General features: G+C 35.5%; 1 protein-coding gene across 2 annotated transcripts in view; it reads left to right on the forward strand.

The window, feature by feature from the left end:
* The window catches only part of LOC118185810 (fatty acyl-CoA reductase 1-like), a 48,915-nt gene continuing 24,014 nt past the window's right edge, over positions 1–24,901 (forward strand). The window contains exons 1-5 of one of the 2 annotated variants that reach the window (XM_035355728.2): positions 1–130; positions 10,410–10,522; positions 12,209–12,299; positions 13,773–13,889; positions 18,123–18,295. In XM_035355728.2, the coding sequence (XP_035211619.1) occupies positions 125–130; positions 10,410–10,522; positions 12,209–12,299; positions 13,773–13,889; positions 18,123–18,295 (500 nt within the window). In that variant the 5' untranslated portion in view covers positions 1–124. The remainder of the gene's footprint in view (positions 131–10,409; positions 10,523–12,208; positions 12,300–13,772; positions 13,890–18,122; positions 18,296–24,901) is intronic. The other variant, XM_035355727.2, reaches the window with a different exon arrangement.

Below are 24,901 nucleotides of genomic sequence, written 5' to 3' on the forward strand. Positions count from 1 at the left end.
AGTTTTCGTTGCTCCCTCTGTGTGCGTTGAAATGAAGCTTTCATACTTATTAAAGTGGCAACAGTGATTTCCTACAAGTTTAAATACCGAGTGGCTTACCAACTTCGTTCCTGTCTGATGTAAGATGGAGGTGAGTGTGTACTTTTTTTCCCTTGCGTTTCTTTTTTTATTTTAAACATTATAGTGTTGTATTTGGAGTTCTACAACTCCGTTCAGAGCACTTAAAGTAGATATCGTTGTACTTGAAATTTACTGTAAATTGTAGCTCTGAGGTTGTATATATGCTTTTTAAAGTGATTTTAAATCATCTGCTGTCAAAGAGCTACTTCAGTGAGTGGGGTTTAACCATTAAGTGCAATCATACATTTATCTTGCTTTCTATTAGTATCACTTTTTGTCTTTGAAAGAATTCAAGTGAGTTTTAATTTCAACACGAAACGTAGGAACTTGATAAAAAATTCTAATTAAAAATCTGATGACTGAGCTTATTGGGTATTTTAATGCGGGTTTGTTCTAAGCTGCTAATTCAAAATTATCTCAAATCAGCAATATTATATTGGGCCATCAGAGTTTTAAGTCGTTCTTATCTGGTGAATTTTCATAAAAGATGCCTACCAATATGATTTATTGTTGCGAAAGGATAAATCCAACATCAGTGCGACTCACCACTGGCTGAGAGGATAAGACTGCTGAACACTGGTAATTTGGTCCAGGTTAAAATAACAGCTTCAAGAGTGGTTTCATGGATTTTCCTAAGAGTAAAATAAATAAGTTTTCCTTAGAATGTCTTTTACGAGGACATGTCCTCCTTGCTTTTTTATGCAACTATCTCCCGTATGTTTTCTCTTAATCTGCTAACCTAACCCCAATCGGTGCTAATTTGCACTGGGTTATAGATGTCTATTTTCAACAAAAAAATTTTAAATTGCATGAAGTTTGTTAAAAGCAGTTTAGATTTGTAATATACTGAATGTTAAAAAGTTTTAAATTTACTTGACTTTTATAGAAGCCAATTAAAAGTTTATAGCTCTCTTCATGTCTGTCCTAAGTACATGGCAGTTTTCGTAAAAGTTTATAGTGGAGGATTTTTCCTACGTACACAACATTCGTGTTCTTAGCTTTCATCAATCAAGCTAATCTAACCTAGAAGTATTCCATAACGACATCCTTTCCGTTATACAGATGGCCCTCATGTGCTTTTTGTAGTCGAATAATTGAAAATATCTGTTCTGCTGCTGTATCAAGAAGACAATGCGTCTGATCTTTACAATATGGTAACTGGTAGTTTGGCGACATTTTGGAGGCGATAAAGGTTACTACCTGGGACTTTGGTAATAATGTGAGCAGTACTCAGTTCCGATTACGCATTATTTTGTGTGAGGGAAATGAGAGATCATGTGATATTAATGGACGAATTACGGTTCTTCAATCGGAAAAGGGGGAAAATCGGGAAAAAATCTGGAAATTTTGTATTTGCCTTTATTCTGTGTTGTGTGAAACAGTGTTCGTTAATTTTTGGATCCCATGGCCCTAACTAAAGTGAATTCGAAATGGGTATTTAGTGGAATTGAAAGGCGTAGTAATAAGTGTTTCTTTAAGGTTGTGCGAGATAGAAGTAAAGATGTTTTATTAAATTATTTATTTTACCTGGTACCTTGGTGTGAACTATAAGTATGATTTTAAAGATCCTGAAACAGAAATAAGAAAAGTTTATTGGACACGTAATGAAGGTTCTGAAGAATAGGTAAGTTAGTATTTTTAATTATTTGAGGATATTATTTTTATGCATTGTTCTAAATGTAAGGTGGAAGTAATTTGCGTAAACGTGCATGGAAATAATTTAAATATTTGACACTAAGTATTTGTAACAATTTGTAATGAAGTAAAGGTATGAATTAGTTAGTGACGTTTGTAATATAATAGATAATGTAGAGGTAAAAGTTTTTGGATATTTTATTTATTTTATACGGGGAAATGTTCATATTTGGAAAGGGTATGTACTTTTTCGCGATCAGGTAATTTCATATATGTTCTTTTTACCGGGTTTAAAGATTCAGAAAATTGTTATGCATTTTCGTGAAATTTTTCTAATTTATGAGAAAAAAGCAGTGTACATGGATATAGTGAAGAGTGTGCGCAATGCCATTTTTGTGCAATTCTGGGATGTTTTTTTAAGTAAAAATAAGTCGACGTGTACATGGTTTAGTGATATTTCAATTAAATGATAGTTATTTTGTGAATTTTATGTTTGTAGGAATTTGGTATACGTTTAAGTTGAAGTAAACGTGCATGGAAATAATTTAAATATTTGACACTAAGTATTTGTAATGCTTGCGGTATGAATTCGTTGGTGACGTGTATAATATAATAGATGATTTAGAGGTAAAAGTTTTTGGATATTTTATTTATTTTATGTGGAAATGTTAATATTTGGAAAGGGTATAAACTTTTTCCCGATCAGGTAATTTCATATGTTCTTTTTACCGGTTTTAAAGATTCAGAAAATTGTCATGTATTTTCGTGAAATTTTTCTAATTTATGAAAAAAAAGCAGTGTACATGGATATAGTGAAGAGTGTGCGCAATGCCATTTTTGTGTAATTCTGGGATGTTTAAGTAAAAATAAGTCGGCGTGTACATGGTTTATGTGTATGTGTTATTTTGAAAAACGCGTTAGGAGTATGGTATTGTGCACTTTAATTTTGCAGTGAATATTTGTCATGATGAAGTAGTTTTGTTAGATAAAATTTCTAGCATAAGTGTAATTCGGCTAGTAGATTGTTGGAAGAAGTGTTCAGTAGATAAAAAGAAAAGAAACATGTCTTTACTTCGTGAAGACAAAATGGCGGTGGGAAAAACAAAATAGAGGGTTGCTGTAGGAGAGTTGGTCGCCAAATTTTTGCCAAAAATTCGCCAAGTTACCATAATGTAAAGATCAACCGACAATGCTTTGGTGACTCGTTAGATATTGTTTAGCTTGCAAGCAACTACTTCCAGTAAAATATATAGAGAAAAGTTTGTAAAATATTGGTTAAGATAACGTAGCAGAAATGCATCAGCGCTGTGTGAATGCCCTCTTACGTGGTTAAATCGATCAACCACACTGTTTGTCATTAGTTCAAAAAAATGTAATAAGTTGGATAAAGCCGATAAAAGCAATTTTGTAGATGATCGTTTAAATTTGATTTTGCAAACAGTGACCAGCTCAAACTCTCCGAAAATTTAAAAGGAGGAGTAAGCCAGGAATAATTGGCCGCAATAAATTGCCAAAGTTACATATAGAAAAAAATTAACTACGTATGTGTAGAGGGGGCGAAATTTTAGTGAATGAATTAACGTTGGAAGATTTTCTCATCTACAATAATACTTGAACAAATTGCTTCTTAAATTTTCGAGGAATTAAGTCGCTCCGTGCTGAAAGTTTACTGTCTGTGTAAAAATAATATAAATTAAACCAATATTTTGGCCTGTGGGTTAGGATTTTGATTACGTTGAGGGTTGAATTCACTTAGTGGTGCAAACAGTCTCATGTATTAAAACTATCTAAAATACGTGAAGCACAAAAAATGAGTAACATATATATTGTCGAGCTCTCTGTTGCTTTAAAATTCTCTTAGTGTTAAATACGAATATTTCATATTTTGTAACTGGAGATAAGATGGCGTTTTATTAACTATTTTTTAATTAGAAGCTGAATAAAATACGGATGCATTTTCATAAACTCTTTGTTAATCAAAATCTGAATAAAATACGGATAATTTTCATTAGTGTTTCACAATTAAGGTTTATACGCCTATATGTAGCCGAGGGAATAAGACAGCTGAATATTGGTTTTTTGGCTGGAATTCAAATCCCCTTTTTTTCATGTGTAAAGTGCCATTTACTTAGAAAATCCTTATGAAGGCATCTCTCCCTTAGGAAGATGGCCCTCGTATTCTTTACTTTAATCCAAGCTTATAAGGTGTGGGGCTTTAAATGCAAACTAACGCGTATCTTTGGAGATAAGATGCTGAATATTTCCATGTTCAGTATTTCAACGATTAAATTCGCAACATTTTTATTTGTAAGAGATTTTTAAAAAGTAAATTATCTAAAAGATGCGAAATTATGACAGTATTAAACTTTAAATCCAGACAATATGTGAGCAATCGGAACATCTTGATCAGTAAAATTGAGAAATGATTTTGCAAAGGAAAAAAAAGAATTTTTAATAAAGGGAATTTGTCTACCTAGTTGCAAAACCTTTCACTTCAGTAATGCACAGATTTTAAGTATTTCAATTTCTCCTTGTTGAAAAAGATTCTCTTAAGATATACTTTGGTCCCTTTTCGAATGGCATTCTGAAATTCTTTTAATTAAAATATCCTTGTCCAAAGAAGTTATTCCTAGACATCACGTCCGTAACAAAGATGTTGCATTTAGGATAATTTTTGAAATTTTACCTCTGAAAATATGCCATATCCGCAATTTATACAGAAACCACTGAAATACAATCTACGGTAGCGTAAATATGCACCGGTCTACGGAAATCCATTTTAATTTCCGGAATTTAATAATAAAGACCGAAGTATTTCAAGCTATGAAACTGATTTTTCTGCACTTTGGCTCTTCATTCAAAGTGGGATATCTTTATGAAATATTTAATAATCCTTAAATTTTATGAAATGGAAAATGCATTTTAATGAAAATCTGATAATACGTATTCAAAAATTGTTTCCGTTCTTGGAAACCCAGAATTGCACTAGTTTTCAACATTCGCTGTACTTTTTACGTAGTTTTTCTTCCTAGCTTCCACAAAACGTATCTGCTGTAGAAAATATTAGGTTTGTGTAAAATTTATATCGGATGTGAAAATTGTTTGAGCTGAATATCCCTCGTGTGCTTTGCCGTATTCATATGACCACTAACCTTATGTGTCTGAGTATCCCGTATAAAGATCGTGCAAAATTCTATTATAGATAAGTTTTTCTTTAAAATATTTTTAAAAATTGGGTAGTTGAAGCTTTTTAAACCCGTAAGCTATAGCAATACTGGGTGGCCGAAGATAAACAGAATCCAAAGCAAGTAAAGAACACATGAACTGTAAGCCAATATTACCGCATAGCCGAATATAAACCGAACAGATAATAAGGCTGCTTCTCTTGCTTTAATTTCGATTTATTTTTGGGGCCACCCGATATTCGTTTGGAGCATGTATAATCGTACAAAAATAGAAATTTGAATAAAAACTAGTATCGTGGCTGTTGATCTTTTTCGAGCAGGTGTTTAAAGAAAATTATCCACAGCATTAGTCTTTTTAAATACTGATCTTGGGTATTTACTCCTTAAAATGCTATAGAATTCTCTAAAATTTCAAATACCTCAGTTGGAATGGTTCTCGGACTAAAATTATTCTTTTTGAACGATTCTCTGGAAGCACAAAATTCCGTTCAGTGAAAATGTTCCACATTTTTCTGCACATTTAATAACTGACTACGTGAAAATATTAAATATCATAGCAAAGCTCGCTGATAATGTATTGAACATTTTAAAATAAAACTTTGTCGATATTATTTTTTCTCTGTAATAACCAATTAAATCTATTTTCACATTGACACTGAAAGGTGAAGATCTCGCCAAACTCGCGCCAGTAATTTCGACGCATTTCGAAAAGCCGGATCACTTATAGATAAGCAACAGCTGCAAGTTAGGGATATAGTATTTGAAATCGTAAATAAAATTAGCTAAGACATGCACAGATAATTCCGAAGGAAGACTGTGAAAGGAACAGATCATTTTTGTTGTATAATCAATAGATAAAAGCGGGTTATCAAAGGTTGTGTAAAACCAAGACTATTTTATGTTTGACTCCACGCTTATCAATTATGAGTGCTAAATGAGTTTGGCGACAGTATTTGTCAGTCGACAGGAAAATTCGTTATTAAAACCTTACCAACGTTGTTACCAACACTTATTTTGGGGGAATTTGTCTTAATGTTTGTAAGTACGTTTCTTAGATCTATATTCATGAAAATAAAGTCGGAAAACATCGTATTTCTTATCCAGATTAGGTAGCATTACAATAGTTGTAGAAGTATTTCTTACTGTTTCGCTGAGATAAGCTCGTCAGTATCCGAGTGGAGAAAGCAGCTCAACACACTCTAGTCCTCTGGGATTCAGTTCCCGGTTTAGTGTTTTAATTTCATGCTTTCAAAGTGTAACCCATCTAGTGGCGGGAAACTGAAAGCTGTTCGTCTAGATTTTTGGTCCGTGGAACGATGTTCTTAGCTTCCCCATGTCTACAGTCGGTTTTCCTTAGAAAATATTGTAAGACAATCCTCCATTTAGACTAATAGCTTTGCTTATTTTTCCTTGGCGAACCAACCAGTTTCAGAGATTGTTTTAAATCTTCTTAATAAACAGGTGATAAAACTGGAAAAGGGAAGTTATTTTGTAGAATTTAACTTTTGAACAACAGTAAAACGTTGCAATCATTAGAGCCTGTTTTAATTAGTCCCCTGAAACGGATCCAGCGAGACTTCCTTAAGCCAGGAAGGTGTATGCAATTAAAATTTTTGACAGTAAAATATTTCGAATCTATATTTCGGAAATCTAGCATTTCCATATATTTGTATCAGAATTTGACGAACTTCATAAATGGCAATAGAACATTCTAAGAAGTTTCATTTGATGTTTTTGACTGAATTTGTTTTAATCTCTTAACTGTATTTTTGTTTGTGTTGGGTGTGCTGCGTTAAACATGAGGCTGATTAGGAGGGTTTCAGCACATACGCATATTACATTACCTTATGTATCAGGAAATGAAAGTAACTGAATCTTGCCAGAAGCCAAAACTAAATTCTTGCATGAACATAAACGTTTGGATTGCATTTTTACCTTACAACATGCATGAATCGGTAAACCTCGTATCAAAATAAGCTTTCCTTGACTCCATGTGGCTTAGACCTTTGAGCTAGATAAAACTATTTATTAAAGCAAAGTATACGAGGGTTAGCCATCCAGACGGTATAGTAGTCAGGGGAACCTACTGTGGTACTGAAGGGCCCGGGTTCTAATCCCGGAGAAGGCATGGATGTTTGTAAATGTATAGTTTCTGTGCCGCATGTGGGCACTCTGAATATGCGACTATTGCCCTCTCGAAAGGTTGGTGGTAAGGGAGGAGGGGTGAGAGACCCTCAGGCCAGTTTCCCAGGGCTGATCTTTATCAAAACTGGGGACATAACTGAGAGAAGTCGTACTGTCACCTGTATGGCATTCAAGGCTCTTGCCAACGACAGGCACAGTCTTGCACTCCTTGTTACGATGAATTTCATGGTCTTGTTCTGATAGCTGTCAGAAAATGAGAAATCGCAACACAAGAGGGCCGTCTACATCCTGACTGCATTCCACACTTGATCGAAACCCTCGCACATAGATAAGTTAATCCAGATGTCTTAAGTCTAATGCCGCAAACTACGCTGTTTTGTCCTGGGCATTTGCTGTCATGAAACTTGCTGTTAGGATTGGTTTTCATTTTCTGTTGTGTCATAATGATACAATAAACCTATACATATTGAGATTAAAGGTTAGTCTAAAGTATTGACTTCGTATATCTTGGAGAACGTTGCTGTAACTAATATTTATCAAATACAAGATTTTGATAGCACAGTCTGTATGTCTTCTATCCCGGTTATTTTATTAACTGCTTACTAGACTCTCTCAACCTAGAACATGCATAAAAATTACTTAAGTACACATTTCAGCCATTACGTGAGTGAACTGAAGATTAAAATTTGCTTCAACTAAAAAATATTCATCAGAAATTTTGCAGCATTTTTAGTTCAAATTTGATGAACCGTTTCGGTAAGTACAAAGGGGCAGCCGTTTCGGTACTTTCGTATTATCGGAATCACTTTAATAGAAATCGCTAAACTCTGGAAATCACGCGCATGACAATTCTTGCGACAACCATTGCGAGACAAATCAATTTTAACACTAACAATGTCATATTTTTGTGTTCTTTTCTTTGTATTCAACAACGTTTGTACATACAAATCGTGATTTTTTTTCCAGTCTTAAATTTAATTTTAAATATGTGCTCGTGAAATTTGGCTGCATTGCAAGGAGCTGTACTAAAATTTCTGAAGGAATAAGGTATTTTGCTGCAAAATCGTTAAAGGGAAGAGTTGCTCTGAGTCTCTTCATAAAGCGATCGCCACGAAATTTCCACACTACAATAAAAGAAAAGCCCGCGTATAAGTAGGTTTACTGGCATTTTTTTGGGAGGGGGGAATAAATATTTAGTAAAACGCAAAATGTCTGCAATAATGTTGTATGAAAAACATATTTTAGAATTCTAAGTCATCCTTATCTAAAATTCCCCCAACTGTGCCAAAGTGGTTACGCTAATACGTAAAAACACCCCTAAAACCATATAATATTTTTCGCACAAGTTTCCTGTTATCTCCTTAATGAAGGCATGTAAAACAAATTATCAAAATTTTAAACATGTGTGGTTTCGGCGAGTAAAAGATTTAACTGTGGAAAAGGCATGAAACTGAGCAGTGCCCAGCATATCACGAAGTAGAAAAAAATCTGATCTTTAATACGACCTTTCATCGTTTCAGCGGTTATGCGAGTAGCTTAGACGGAGTACAGAATTTTTGCTCTTTGCCTGTTAATTTCCTGTTGCATTAAATAAACTTCGGAAAAATTCTTTCTCGAAAATTTTCGACTTCTGCTTTCTGACTTAAGTCAAATCTGTCGACAACTTGGAATCCAAATATTATAAATTTAATTAAGGAAGTTTTTAAATCACATCCACAGATTTTGAACATGTGTCTTGCACAAAGCAGAATTTTTCTTTTCCTTTTAACGGAGATCTCGTGCAATGCAAAGAAGGAATTCTAGAATTAATACTAAGAGCTAACTGTTTTCTTATTCAAATGATGCCTTTAAGTACATTATCTGATATTCATAAAGTTGCTGTAGGGCATGCTAGTACCCGATCAGATCAGTCCAAATAAGTAATTTGTGGAAGGCTCTATTCGTGGCGGCTGCGATATTTTCTCCATACGGCAAATTCATGGAAACCAACTTTAAAAATTCTCCACGAAGGCATCCTTTGAAGGAAACTCGGATATGCTTTGTATTAAAAAAAACTATATACCTAGTAAACGACTATCTTATTTATATTCTTAGTACTTTCTGATTATCCTCGACTCCGGTTTCAACTTTCCGTACGATAGCCAGTTTTGAGTTATACACAGGACGATAAATAACTTGTGTATGCGTGTTTGAGTGCACGTGGATTTTTATATTAACGGTGATTTCACTAAACGGATCGACCGGCGGCTGTGAAATCTCAGTACTATCAAGTTTCTTTTAAAAACTTTTATTATTAAATGCTTTTCATTTATGAACAGATTTTATAAGTCATATAGCCAAACAAATGTTTCTCTAATTCGGTCTTCAATTAGTTGACTTTTCGTGGGGTACGAATAATCAAAGCACCGTTTACTATAACGTAATTAATTTTAACACTAGAACTTCACGAAATTTTAGGCTGTTTTATATATCATTAAATGAACTAATATTTATAATTTTATGCTCATTAAAAGGCAGCAAACTCTTCATCCAAATGCATTACGTCTGTTAAATTTCCAACGTAACAAGTAATTATTCTATGTATGCTGGGATGTTTATGGTCCTTTAAGGTGTGATAACGCTATGGCATTAACACAATTTGTAGCCTTAGTGAAGCTCGTTGCTAAGCAACGACTTAGCTTTAAATCTCGATTTGAAGTGAATATCCGCATGTTTAATGTTCTTGCTAAGAATAGAATGTAACCATTGTAACTAAGGGTAATGCAAGGAAGTTAATGAGACTGTTATGGTGACTGCGTCTATGTCGGTCTCAATTGTGCTGTCCAGGAGCATAAACAATTTGGGATTGAGCCGCTAAGCTGATTTAACAAGCATTCTCGTCCGAGGTTCCTCCTATTCTAGTGTTCATATATACATTGACGCTACAACATTCAAATCTTTGTGTGTGTATATATATCGGAAACCAAGAACTTTAGAAATGTCTTCATTGCAACGGCACGTACAAACATTTGGGAGTGTTGTAGATCGCACACTGACTTCATGGTTAACTGCATTTGTTCCATCTTAAATTTTCCTCTTTATTGTGCAAAATGGAACCATTAAACGTCTTCTGGGGTATTTGCAGATTTAGCCGACAGCACGCAGCAGGCCAAAATAAACTTTTAGGTCACATACAACAGGCAAAAATTAACGTGAGAATAAAGTACTTCAGTATATCCTGTTTCAAGTCTTGCAATTATTTTAGTAAAACCAATTATCTAGATTTAAGTTAAGTCTTTAATTTCATTCGTACGTAGAAATGTGTTAATAATGCTTCCATTTTAGACTATATGTACCGAAAATAAGTTTGAGAAGATTGTAAACGAAATAAAAATCCCCACAAGCATAGAGGCATTGGTTGGAAGTGAAGGAAAGGAGTACACGCAGCCAGTATCAAAGTAAGCATGTATATTTCATGAAACTAGTAATTTTTTGAATTTTCGTTTTACGGGATAAAAAATGGATAATTTCTAAAACTGGTAAATATTGGGCGAATACAAAAACTATTGCCGCTTCCAACAAACAAGTTTAATTTTGCTGTACTACGGACATTGGCAACAAGCTATAACACGACGATGTGAAATTTAATAGTTGCAGTATTGCTATGTATACGCTTTCACACGAAAAGTGCTTCTTGGTTAAACTGTCTTAGTTTGATACCTAACCTACCTGAAAGTAAACCGACTGTCTTAAACATCACGCACATTCGCTGTGACGAGATCCCAAAGCGTAAAGCCGCAATCCTGATACAAACTGCAAGCTTCTCTGCTAATTCATGCACAATGATTTTGTTTGCTAATGATATCAGAGTTCTTGACTTTTAAGCACTAAGATCTTCGCGATCTTTGCTGGTATCAGAGCTACTTCCCATTACACCCCCCCCCAGTATCGAAACCAGATTTTATGTCCTTGCTTTAAATACCATATCATTCGGCATTTTGATATTCGCGTGATCCAGTGATATGATCCAGTTTCTCTAAGTCCTCCGCGAAGGACATCACTTGCCCTAGGCAGATAGTCGTTGCCTGCATAGCCGTAATTCCTTACTATCACATTTCGAACGTAAGTTTGAGATTTGTAATTGCAATAAATACCAAACATCAAAACAGAATAGTTCAATTTTTATTGACAATACTTGCTTTAGGGGTAAACACTGTAATAAAGTAACACTCGTTTAAGTGTGGAGAAAAGTAATGCTGAAACATCTATCTTTTCAATAAAAAGACTTGCCAGATTTTGTCCTGTAAAGTTAAATCCAAAACCCTAATCTCATATTTAGCCATTTCGCAATTTTATCACTTAAATATAAATTGACAGCACTTTCATCTTCACCAGTGCTATTGTCTCGCCAGCTGCCGAACTGTTAATTTATTGAAAACCAATAGACTACCCGGCGAAATGTCTGGCTGTATGGGAGATTAAAATTGACTGTCGTACCAAGCTATGCATTTTGAATATACAACTTTATATTCATTAGTTTACTCTTTTCCAAAGGCTTTATTAGCTAGGCATATTTCTAAGATTTACCGTTGATTCAAAAACCAAGAAAGCATACAATTTCGCCAGTAAATTTGACCTATTTGTGCCATACTGCGTTTAATTTTTAAAAATACCAGCGGTCGAGTGGTAAAATCGCTGAACACTGGTAGTTCGGTCCGAAGTTCGAATCCCGCGAACGGGCTGGCTGCATGGCCGTTTTCGTGGTTTTCTCCATGTGTAACGTGTATACGAGCCAGTTTCCCTTAGAAAGTCCTCCACGAAGGCATACCTCCCCTTGGGCAGATAGCCCTAGTGTGCTTTGCCGTATTCTCAATACACACTTAAATTTTGTTTATGAAAGTTTCATATTTAATTTTGACTGATTTTCTGAAACGCATTCATTAATCATTGCATACTTGGTATAGTAACCTTTATGCTCGAAATTTATCATAACTTATACCAACAGGCATGTTCCCTAATTTATCTGTCTATATGAAAACGCGTCTCCAAGCCTTCCAATTTCTATACCATGAATGTCTCAGCAGAGGAACAGTTAGAGTATTAAGGGTTAAAATAAACTAAATCGAATCTTTTTTCTGTTTCAGAGTTGTGACCCCTGAACTGTTTCTAAGTATTCAGCAGGAATTTCTTGATAAAAAAATTTTTATCACTGGTGTCACAGGATTTTTAGGCAAGGTGAGTAATTTTTAAGTCTAGTTCAGACACTGTTGTGTAATAAATACGTAGTAAAGATTATATTGTAAAGGAAGCATGCAAAATGTTTAGTAGGTCATAAAAGATTTAAGCGTTTTTCTAATTTAGTTTATCGAAAGCAATTTTTCACCTTTGTTTTTTTACATTTAACTTAATATTTTCAAAGTTTTTATGAATGTATTGCAGATTTACATCGGAGGCTCGTAGGATATATGTTTGGCTTTAATACCCGAGCTGGTCTGAATTTTGAGAACGAATGTTTTCGGTATAGGATATTAAATAATAATCATTGAACTTTTAATCAAATAGTTCCCAAATGCAAGTTGGAAGTAAGTTGTATTATTACAATTTAAGCTTTTACCTGCTTTTTCCTTATTGGTACTCTATCTAATCGCTAAATGTTACCCTTGCAAACCTAGCATTCGTATCCTAGGGAAGTTGCTAGATTTTACGTTAACATAAACATAATTTTGAAAGTACCTTAAAAGGCATTAGAAAGTCCTCCACGGAGGTAGCTCTCGTGTGCTTTGCCATAATTAAATAAACCAAACCAAAACCTTGCAAGGCAGTGGTTTGCAAGATTCATTGAACGTTTCTACTTGTTCTGTCTCAATGCAAGTTCCACTAGAGGCCCAATAGTTAAGACCTGTGAATCCTGGGAGTTCGACCAAGATTTGATCAAAGAAGAACGGGTTGACTACATGGCTGCTTTTCGTGTTTTTTCCCATGTAACATAAATACTAGCCGTTTTCTCTTAGAAAGCTATCGAATTTATCATTCCCTAGATAATTTTCCACAACTGAAATGGTATTCTATATAATATGATCATGGTATCGGTGTTGCTATATTCAACAAAGACCGTGCACTATGCGATTCAAAATTTCGCTCTCACGCGCGCCACCCTGTATGTCAGCTGGATTGTCGCAGATATAATGCATCGTTGTTTACAAGCATTATTGGGTGTGAAAGATGCTGGAATCAAGCCCTTAAGCCTTTTGGGAGGTCCTGCTCCAATCTCCACATTTGAGAACTTTCTCATAGACAGTTTTCAATTACTATTGTCATACAGAATGGAGTGAGTTCGCATTCAAATAGATTCGCTGCCGTATTTTTCATATCTTCTGTTCGACTGAAAAATCTTTAAAATATTGAGCAGATCTTTCTCTGCGTTCTTCACTTATCCAACTATCCTCCAGAATTAGAAATAAAAATCTTGGTAATTTGACTTCATGCTTCAAAAAGAGTTGTAGTCCAAAATTTTGCATTCTTTGCACGTCTGTTACTTGAGAAATGATATGTACTATCCAGTTTCCCTTTAAGTCTTCCACGCAGGCATACTTCACGTTAGGCAGATAGCCCTCGAGTACTTTGCCCTAATCAAGTAAATGTTAAATTTGATACTCGGTTAAACACATATTTACCTGAACTAAACTCCTTACCTATTCATTTTTATAGGTTCTATTGGAGAAGTTGCTTAGATCATGCGCTAGGATTGAAAAAATTTTTGTTCTAATGAGACCTGTAGGAAATGCAACTCCTCAAGCAAGACTTCGTAAGTTGCTCGAAAACGAAGTAAGTTGCTTTTATCAAATCAAAGTGTTTTAAGATATTGTATATTCATTTTGCAATGGATGCGATTTCTGTTAGGCTTTTTTTCGAGTGCGTTTATGCTAACAACATGAAAACAAAAGTTTATATTTTGAAGCATTTAAGACCTTACCTCTTGCCTACCGCTTCACCTATGTTTAGACAGTTTAGATTTATACGATCCAGTTCCCTTAGAAAGTCATCCATGAAGGCATCCCTACCCTTAGGCAGATAGCCTAATGTGCTTTGCCATAATTAAACCAAACCTAGACTGTTTAGAAATTGGAAAACTTAGGTAAAAATGTTAAACTATGTTCAATGGGATATTACGAGTACTAGTAATAGTTCATTTTGCATTAATTATATAAAGCTAAGGATAAGCATGTTTATTTGATATAAAAACGTGATCACATTTTAATTGCATACTGATTTTATTAGACTGCTTTCATAAATTCTGGTATAATTGGTAATAACAATTACGTGACGGAATGTTGCATCTGTAAACAAAGCTCTTTCGGGGTTCTGGTTTTACGGTATGCAACTTAACTTGAATGCTCTGCAGTACAGACATGTATTTTGTATTAAGTATCTAGCTCAAAAATCAAAGTTCAGCATTAAGAACCAGCGTAAATTGTTAAATCTAGTTTGTTTGAAAAATGTGTTCTCCCCTAAACAAGATACTAGCTATGAATTCTTGCTGTTCCTGCATGATTTTATCCGAATTTACATTAAAAGTTTTCCGGCTTCAGTTTACTGAGCTTGATTTAAATGTACGGAAGTGTCACTAAGTTGGATACTTCATTAGTAAGGAGTTGTTGCCATTAAGCTATGCCTTGTGCGACACCGTAATCAAGGCAAGTGTTAAAGATGTGGCCTGCCAAATATCTTCTAGAAATTCCCTTGAATCAGTTTAAGACGCTGATGATGGATAACGTGTTTGCAATACCTTTTTCAGGAGCATCCAAAAGGTTTTAAATTGGATTTAAGTTCAGCCTTCTCGGTGGCCATTCCAGCGGGGAAAATTCAATGGAATTCTCCGGGAACCAGGTAGTAGATAACGGATCTGGCAGAATCCTGCAGATGCACTTCATTTCCATCCGGATAGCACAAAAGTGTGAAGGAATGTTAAGTGATTGCTCAGCTTTGCATAAAGATTTGTAGTTTAGTTTGCTGCAAGTACCAAAGCAGCTAAACGTTGCCAGAAAAAAATCCGCTAAGCCGCCCTGACCTTGCATAGTACCAGTTGGGTCGGTGGATAAGTGGCTTAATGGGCTTTTGCCATATTAGCTTTTCATCAGCGTGATGCTATCAGTCGACTCTGATTGATAAACTACACGCATGCAATAGTAGGTGATCGAGTGACTATTCTGCGGTTCATGGAAGATGGCGAGCGTGGTGGTGGTGAAAGGTTGTATTTACGTGGATCTGGAACTCTGAAGTTCAAACGGTGAAGCGAGAGTCGCACAGTCCATCTACTTACTTTCGACTGAACGTTTTACTAAATTTGAACACTTGAGCTAACGGCCGGTTTACACGTCTCCGAGTGACTTTTGGCGAACCCGTCGTCCGAGCGAACGGACCTGTAATCTGATTGTTTTACATCAATCACAGCCGGACTGACACCTCCCCTCCTTTTTTTTTTTTTTTTTTTTGCAAAATGGATACCGACGTGCAAGTTGCTGCGCTTGAAGTTTGCGAAGCAGTTTCCAACGAATTTAATCTTCTGTTCTAAGGAAAAGAAAGGAAATCAAAACGTGATTGGATAGCTCGTCGTGATGAATTGGGATCATTAAATCAACTTTTAAATGAACTTCGGGATAAGGATATCCAAAGTTGCAAAACATTCACCAGAATGTCTGTAGGATAATTTGAAAGTTTATTGGAAATGTTCACTCCACTTATTCAGGGGAAAATATACGCTCTTTCGAGATGTTCTGCCAGCAAAATTAAAACGAAGATAGCGCTTCGGTTTCTGAGAAGGAGTGAATCCTACAGTTCTCTGCAATATTTATTTCTAGTGCCGAAATGCAGAATCACCATATTTATTCCAGAAGTATTTGAGGCTATTTTTTGTATTGAGGTCGAACGAAAATTATTAATCTTTTACTTGAACTCTCAAATTTTAACATGTTAATAATAACCTCATACGCCTTCTGTCGGCGAGTTTTATTTTAATACTTCCGACTAATCGTTTGTAAATAAAATCCAATTTGTTGTTCAAATAAAAAGGAAAGTCTATAAATAAAATTTCAACGTTTTATTAGGTGTAATTGGCCAAAAACTGGTTGAGTAAAAACTGGTTTTTCGAAATTTATATCAACAAAATAAAATGTTTGATATTTATTTTTTAATTCAAAAACTATTTTATTGGGTAGAGGAATTATTTTACTGGGTAGTTGAATAACTTGTTTTTTGATTAAAGAAAATTTAAAAATATATATTTTGAATCCGATACCCTAATTTTTCTAAAATATCAGAAACCTGAATTCATTCTGTTCAATGGTTATATCCACATTATATTTAGGTCGCAATATTCGGGTATTAAAGTATCTCATAAGACTTCACAAGATGCATATGGCATTAAAAAATGCCATATTTAGATTATCGCTGTATCTCGGCAATCGGCGCGACGTCTCTGCGATCACTCTCGGAGTTACTGCCCGAATAGATTTTTTAACTGGTTCAAAGTAGAAACGGACTTGTCTCCCCTACGTTTCTACTCGGTCGAAGTGAGCGTTTACATTATCAGGGAAGTGTAACCTGTAAACTTAAGGTTTGGTGCTTCTGGTTATGTATTTTGCAACTTAAGTCGTCGAAGATCAGATTCAAGGCTGCTGGTCCTTTTCAATTTGGAACAGACTAACTGTCGAGTAGTAAAATCGCTGGACAGTTGTTAGTTCGACCTGGGTTCGATTCCAAGTGAAGGACTGGCTGCGTGGGCGTTTTCGTTGTCTTCCTTATTTTTAACGTGGATACAACCTAGTTTCTCTTAGAAAAATCTTCCAGGAAGGCATCTCTTATTTTAGTAGATAGCCCTCGCGTGTAGTGGCATAATTAACAAATTAATGCACCAATAAAAATTCAAAAATGACATTTTTAGCCTATTTGTTATTCATTTTAATCTAACTTGAAACTGTTGTGGATATATTCCGTTCTGTTCATACCTGAAAAATTCTTGAACTCTGCGCAGAGATAATTTAATTCTGTCTATCCGAGTTAACTCTGAGTGCATTAAGAGGCTAAACCTTTCAGTTTTTTTTCCTGCTGTGTATCGGCATATTGTGGAACTAGAGCCCCAAGTTTTGGACTACTTGTGAAAATTACTCGTGCTTCGAGCACCTATGTCGTCTATCGAAGGCGTTTGAATCGCCACTTTTAACAGTTAATAATTGCTTCCAGGTATACATACATCCTACAACATCCGGACATGAGCAGAAAGCAGATACCACAGTTTTTGTATAACTCTTTCTGTTTGATTTAGTGGAACTTCAATGTATTGTTTAGGTTTTATCACGTTTCGAAATTTCGTTTTTGAGAAGCTCGTAGTCCGGGAATGAGCCTATGAGCTAATATCTTATACTAGATTTATTATTCTCGTAATCAGTGTTTATTTTACAATAAGAAATTATAGTGAAGTACACTCGGTACGGTAACAGAACTCGTTAAGCTAGATTATTCATTAATATGCGAGTTACTTGATATTTCGCAAACACGGCTTTTATACTCTGACAGAGTTTGCACGTAACTACTGAATGCGCTGTAGTATAGCTGAATGAAATTTTTTACACTGGATCTGGCGAAGAAAGGATCCTGAAGTTCTCGTAAAAATGGGTAAGTTGGAGCTAGAATAACTTGTGGTACTTGAGCCAACTGTTTTTATTTCTGTCAGTTGTTTGCTCTGATTCCACAAACCGATCATGAAACTTTAAAAACCGCACCGACGTCTGCAAGTTTAAAAAAAAAGTAAACAAAACTGTGACATTCAAAGAACGGTTTAATAATGTGGCGAGTGCAACATAAATGAGAATTGCTGCATATTGAATTTCAATTGCATAATAAACGAGAGCAAGAGTGCTAGGAAGAAAATCTGAATAGCAAGCTACATACAGCTGAAGTGGTAATGCTGCTATAAAGCCCATTTCTTGTAGAAATATTGACACCAGTTCTGTACTTTTCTCTTGTAATTAAAAAAACTGAGCTTTAATATTTTTTGGCTAGCTGTTTGATAGAGTCAGAAGGGAATTCCCGGATGCTTTACTCAAAGTGGAAATGGTTGACGGAAATATAATTGAAACTAATCTAGGACTGAGTGGAAAGGACTACGCAAATGTTACCAGTGTGTCGACCGTATTCCACTGTGCAGCTACTGTCAGATTCGAAGATGATCCCAGGTAAGTTTTTCGATTTTGATTCATGAATTTTTTGTGAAAGTTTACTGTATAACGACTGACTGTAATGTAAAATAGTTTTTCTCATTCCGTTTTAAACACTTGAAAACTCGGCCGTAATGTTTTTTGCTCTCAAATTTTGACAAGCCCGATACTATATTTAATCCTAGTAAATACCATACTTTACGCTTATTTCTAATAAATTCACTATTCGAGTGTACTAAATCGCTTAAATTTTGAAATCCTAATTTACTTCACCTTTTTTAATTTGAAGGCCAACCAGCGGCCGAGCGGTTAAGTCGCTGATAGTTCCGACCTGGGTACGTTTCCAGATAAGCGGGCTGGCTGTATGGTCGTTTTCGTGATTTCCCTATATGTTGGCGTGCATACGAGACAGTTCCCCTCACAAAACCCTTCACGAAGGCATCCCATTCATTAGGCACATAGCCCAAGTGTGCTTTGCTGTAATCAAATAAACCAAAACGGAACTTTCTAAAATTGAAAACCAAGGGGAACTAAACCATTTTTATCGAAGAAAGCAAATTTGCTCGATAGCTTATTTTGTGTTAAATTCGGTCTATGGTAATAGCGCTTGTTTATGTCGCGTAATACCAATAGTTTCAATGACGCTTGACCTTTTTCACATCAAGAATTGCCAAGCCATTTTATAACAGAATTAGCTTTTATAAACTTAAGTATTTGCGCGTAATGTAGAAAAATTCATCAGACATGCTTTAACAAGTACAAATGTTACGGAAGTTAATTATTTATTGGAGTACTACCTCCTGTTTTTAAAATATTTCGTATATATTAGTGCTATTAGTTCATTTTATAAATATAATTATAAATAATACTTATGATATAAATATATTTATAAATTTTATATTGTACTTTTCCTTTAAAGTTATACCACCCATTTTTCCCGCTATATTGTCTCACTTTGACTTTCTCTAAGCTTTTGGTTGGACACTACCCACCAACGGCCGAGCGATGAAGTCCTGGAACGCTGATAATTGGATCATAGTTTCTAATCCCAGCCAACGGGTTGGCTACATGGCCGTTTTCGTGGGTTTCCCCCATGTGCAAGTTGTATACGAGCCAATTTCCCTTAGAAAATCCTCCACGAAACCATCGTTAGCTTAGGCAAGTAGCTCTCGAGTGCTTTGCAATAACTAAATAAAATCGAAATTTGGCTGGACACTAGACGAAATGGAACGATTGTCACCACAAGATCCTCCAAAAAATCAATTTTAGGGAAAGAGCTCGCACTACATTCTCTTTCTATCGATTTCCACAATTTTTTGCACCCATAGATTTCAATATTAGGACGAGATAACCGATACATATCCCTCTTGTGTAATTCCAGTCAGCCATTGTCATTCATTTGAAGCAAGCTTTGGTTCACAGATCTTGATTGTGTAAACTCGTGTCGCCATAAGAAAATGAATCGTATGGCAGTATGATTAAGCGATCTAATTATGATTAGATGTCAGAAAATGCGTGATCCAACAGAAAATGTATTAGGATACGCCTTTTTCTTCACAGTATGAATGAAAGCTACACAATCTTTCTTTGTGGAGGACCCCCACCAACCGCCAAGTAATTTGAACTGTTGACCAGTGGTAGTTCGACCGGGTTCTAATCCCGGACAACGAGCTTTTCCCTATGTGTAACTTGGATATGAGCCAGTTTGTGTCCTCTACGGAGTCCCTGTTAAGTAGGTAGTCCTCGTGTAGTTCGCCATTTTTAATCAATCAGTATTTGTGAAGATATCTCATTTTTGAAACAAGATAGCCGCATCTTCAGCTTTTGACAAAGGCATAGTCGCGAAATCGATTGCAATAGAGAAGTCCGTCCAGGAAAAGAAGCCAAACTAAATTCCAGCAGAGGAATTAGCGCCAAAACAAAAAATGTGAAGTGGTATGGCTTTTACGAAAAAACATTGGTATTCTATATTTTTTATTGAATAAAAATGGTGACAACTAAAAATTCTACTAGAACATCGTATGGTGTACAAGAAAAAAGCAACATTCCAGGGAATTCAACTGCAGATTCTTAAACGCTTGGATTTGCAGGTAACTGTCAAATGTAGTCGGTCTTTTCGATGATGTTAAGAAGTGAACTGCACTGAGTGGAATCACAGTTCAGCGTTCTTGCAGAGAATATAAAATTTTACATAAAATGGTTATTGCTGCTCCCATTTCGGTAAAACTCGTTTTGATTTTTTTAAAGAATGGAGGTATACGTAATCCTCAAAATGGATAGTTTTGTTCGAAACTGATGTCCTAATGTTTTCCCTAATTTTAATTATCTTGTGCTTGATCCGAGAGCTATATGTGGTGCGCAGAGCAACGTGTTACCTCTCGTGCTGAAACATTTTAAATAAGCTCTTCGATAGCAGTATAGGCATGCCTATGCAATATCAGGGCTGGAAGCCTGCCGTCAGTGAGATCACTACAGCTCGTAAATTCTGTGCCCAATGTCTGGTTAAAAGTTTGTTGCCCCTAAATGCTGCCTCTCGATGCGGCTCTGGAGTCGGCATAAAACAAGTATATATAAACGCAGATATTTAGGGAAGAGTGAAATTTTCGGACTGAATTGGTACAAAATTTTAACCATATTAATTTATAGATACCGGGAACAATATTCAGTATATCAAATCTTTGATAAAGCCTTAATATACAACTACTCCTTTTTGGCGTCTCTTTTCTAACTTGAAATTTTCTAGAATTAGTTTCAGAAACTGATAAAATATTCCACTTCATAAATCTCTCCATTTCTTGCCCTTCATAAACACGTGCTATCTTTTCTTCAACTATTTAATTTTTAAGCATACTGGTAAATGCAAGTAAATTCAATTCTCCTAAATCTAATAAGGTTACGAAATTTTCGTAAATTCTGAGAAATATAAAGGAAAGCAAGTTAATTGATCTTAAGATAAATGCTTTAATGAGCATCTAAATAAGGAAACCATATGTATAGGTATAAAAAAACAATTTTCAGTACTTCTGTAGGTAGAAAATGTCATTATTGGAACAATTTAAAAAAAACTTTTGTTTCTTTGCCATGTATGCTATTCTGGTAGTTAGTTTTCGAAAAGTCTAAAATTGCGTGAATACATTGCAAATTTGTGAATACTTATTGAATTTTGAATATCAATAATTTTAAATTACTTGAAAATGAGCCTTAATTTAAAATTTTAATCTTTATTAGAAACGCTACAAAATTTAAATGAAGTTTTCCAAAATGAGTTTTAAACTGAATATAAAAACTGATGCAAATAACTGTTTCAGAAGACCTTTCAAATAAGAATAACATGTAAATTTAACAAGGTAATTTCTTATCATTAGTTAAAAGAATACTCCTTGCTATAATTGAAAATGAACAGCAACCACGCTACACATATTTACATATCATTCAGTTTTAATAGCCTTTTTGGAAATAATTTCGTAACTTTTCAGGTACTGACTGATAAAACTCCTTTAATTTGATATCTGCTACGCTATCTTCAGTTAACACATAACTACTCTTTTGCAAAAAACTCGAAGCACACTGAAGGAAGTGGTTGTTTTTGATGAAATTGAGTATGTTTATAGTTCATACAGAGATATAAAATTAAAAAATCAAGGTCACAGTACCTGTTCACGGCTCACGATCATCCAATGAGTGTTCAAATTAGTTCGTTGAACCACCCCTGGCGGCAATGCATGCTTGTATTCGTCGAGGCAAGGAGTGATAGAGGTTCCTAATGTCATCCTGCGACGCATTCTGCCAGGCATTCATCAGTTGTCCCTCCAGATCTGCGATATTTTGTGGTGCCCGAATCTGGAGGCCTATGTTCCAGACATGTTCGATTGGTGAAAGGTCTGAGCTTGCTGGCCAAGGAAGAACATCATCTGCACGGAGACGGTCCAGAGATGCGAGCGGTATGTGGCCTGGCATTTTCTTGTTGGAAAATGGCCCCAGGATGACGTGCCATGAAGGGTGATGCAACCGGCCGCAAGATGGTATCAACATATCGTTGAGCTGTTAAAGATGTACCGAGGATGACTAAAGATGACCTGCTGTGATAAGAAATAGCGCCCCACGCCATTACACGATGAGTTATGGCTGTATGCCTTTGTAAAACAAAGGCTGATTGGGACCGCTGGCCCCGTCCTCTCCAGACATGAACACGGCGGTCATCTGCTTCAAGAGTGAAGCAGGATTAATCGCTGAACACTATACAATGTCAGTCTGATGATCGGCTGCGACACCACTTCAGACGACTCCCCCGATGCTGTGGGGTCAAAGGCAAACGTCTTAAAGGCCTCTGTGAGCGCTGTGAGATGGTGGAAGGTACCAAGGGAGGTATAAACGTGGCTGTAGAGCGTTGAATAGTCGACAATGATACCGTTGGGGCGGTTCGGAACTGGTGAAGTCATCCTATCTTGCCTCGCATTTGTGATCCTTGGCCTTCCAGAGCCTTCATTTCGTCGGCAATTTCCTTGTAACAACCATTGCTGCCAACATCTTTGCACAACAGTGTCTGTACGCTGCAGGTGGCGGCTTGTTGCTCGGTATGACCACTCAGCTTCAGTAACCTTACAATGCGATCACGTTCGAAGTCGTTTAGTTGTCTGTAAGGTCTTCGATATCGTCGTAATGTCATCTTTAGTTGCTTCTTTACTGAATTACAATGGCAGCAACAAAGATTAAATTTTCCGCCTCTGTTACTGGTGTTATTCTTTGCGAATTGCGCACTAGAAATGCGCGCTGTTATTGAAATTCCTGTTCATTTGCCTTGAAACTGATCATTTGCATTTTCTATCAAGATGTTTTTGCATACCAAAGTTAGTAACGATCGCAAAAGTCCTTGGTGCTTCGGTTTTTTGCAAAAGGTATTTTCAGTTAGGTGTCCAAAAAATCAGCCTGTCATGGATTTTGATGCTCTTTGCTGTTTAGAAATTAGGTAAAACTTGACATCCCCCAGTAAGCACAAAGTGATGTTGCCGTCATTACGAAATTACAAATTTCCAGCTATTTTATATACAGTCAATGAGCACACTTGAAATCATGTTAAATGAAATGCGCAAACTCGAGCTGCGACACATCTTATGCTGTCATAATATACACGCTAGAATAAACATGAGCAATGGACAGTACAGTAGGAGCCACTTTGTGTGATCTCGTTTGTCCATGACTTCTGGTAACTACAATGTATCAATGAAATTTAACTAATTTAATTCAAGTATAAGTGAAAAGATCCTATAAATACTTTACTTCATTTAATTAGGACTTTACCCCATTTTAATTAAGAAAAACGTCATCGGTTGTTTATTGTTTAAAACTTAGTGCAAGTTCATTTATAAATTGTTCATATTCCTGTTTTTGAAAATTATTTCATAGATTCTGAATAAGGTAAAATTTGTCTACATATTTAAAAATAAAGATGTATTCAATTTTTTGGTCATCTTGCGTGTAGGTATATTATAAAGCAAAATTCAAGTAACTTCCTGATATAAAAAGCCTGTTAAGGTTTTCGAGTGCATAATAAAAATTAAACAAAACTCGCTGTAATAAGATGATTTCTGAAACTTCTAAAGTTTCCTGCGTTATTATTGAAGATAAAGCCTGAGTAAAAATTTTCAGGCCAGTAAAAATTTTTGAGAAAATGGAAACATTTAAACTGAGGAATTAAACTACTATTTGATTGATAATTATTGAGCTTAAATAAAAGTAAAAAAAGTAGAAAAATTAATTTGCAAATATTTTATTAGAAAATATTACAGAACACACAGATGAATATTTGAGCCTGAGTAAAAACTTTAAGGCCAACATAGAAAATAACATATAAGAAAAAAATTAAATATTCTTAGAAGGTTGTGTAAGAGCCATTTCTTCGAATTACTTCAAATATTCTTGTTTTCATGGATGAAACGAGTTTTGGGACAAAGAGTGGGGTCGGCTTTATACTATTCATCTTCGACAGTAGATTTCAGCTCTGTTGTTGATGTAAAATGTCTCTCATTTGCATAAACTCTTCTTGCTGAGTCACCCCAAAGGTTCTCGATTGGGTTGAGGTCTGGTGATCTAGCTGGCCATTTCAGTTTCAACATTTTTGACTTGGAACCAATTTTTTGTGCTGTTACTCGAATGGATCGATGCATTGTCTTGCTAATATTTCCAATTATCTCCAGCAAGACATTCAGCGTTTGGCAAAAGATGATTCGTTAGGACATTTTGGTATCCTTGTGAATTCATTCTACCTGAAACGAATGCAATTGAACCCACACCATTGTAAGCAAAACAGCCTTAAGTCATGACAGACACTCCACCTAATTGGCGCTTGAGAGTATTTCTTTTTCATTTCTTATATCATGCCAGTAGAAATTCCAGCCATCTGGTCCCTCCAAATTCCATTTTTTTTCGTCAGAAAAAATAATTTCTATCCATTGGTTGTCCCAGGTCATGACTTTCTGGCCAAAGTTCAAACGCTCTATTTTGTGTCTCTGCAGTAACTGAGGCTTAGTCGATTTTGCTGTATAAGTGAACCTTCCAGACCTTCTAATTGTGTTAGAAATCTTTTTTTGACAAACTTTTAAACCTGTCGTCGGAATCAGTTTCCTG

This window comes from Stegodyphus dumicola, chromosome X2 (genome assembly GCF_044657685.1).
Source record: "Stegodyphus dumicola isolate Sdum_Otavi_A_Nest chromosome X2, ASM4465768v1".
Taxonomy (NCBI): domain Eukaryota; kingdom Metazoa; phylum Arthropoda; class Arachnida; order Araneae; family Eresidae; genus Stegodyphus; species Stegodyphus dumicola.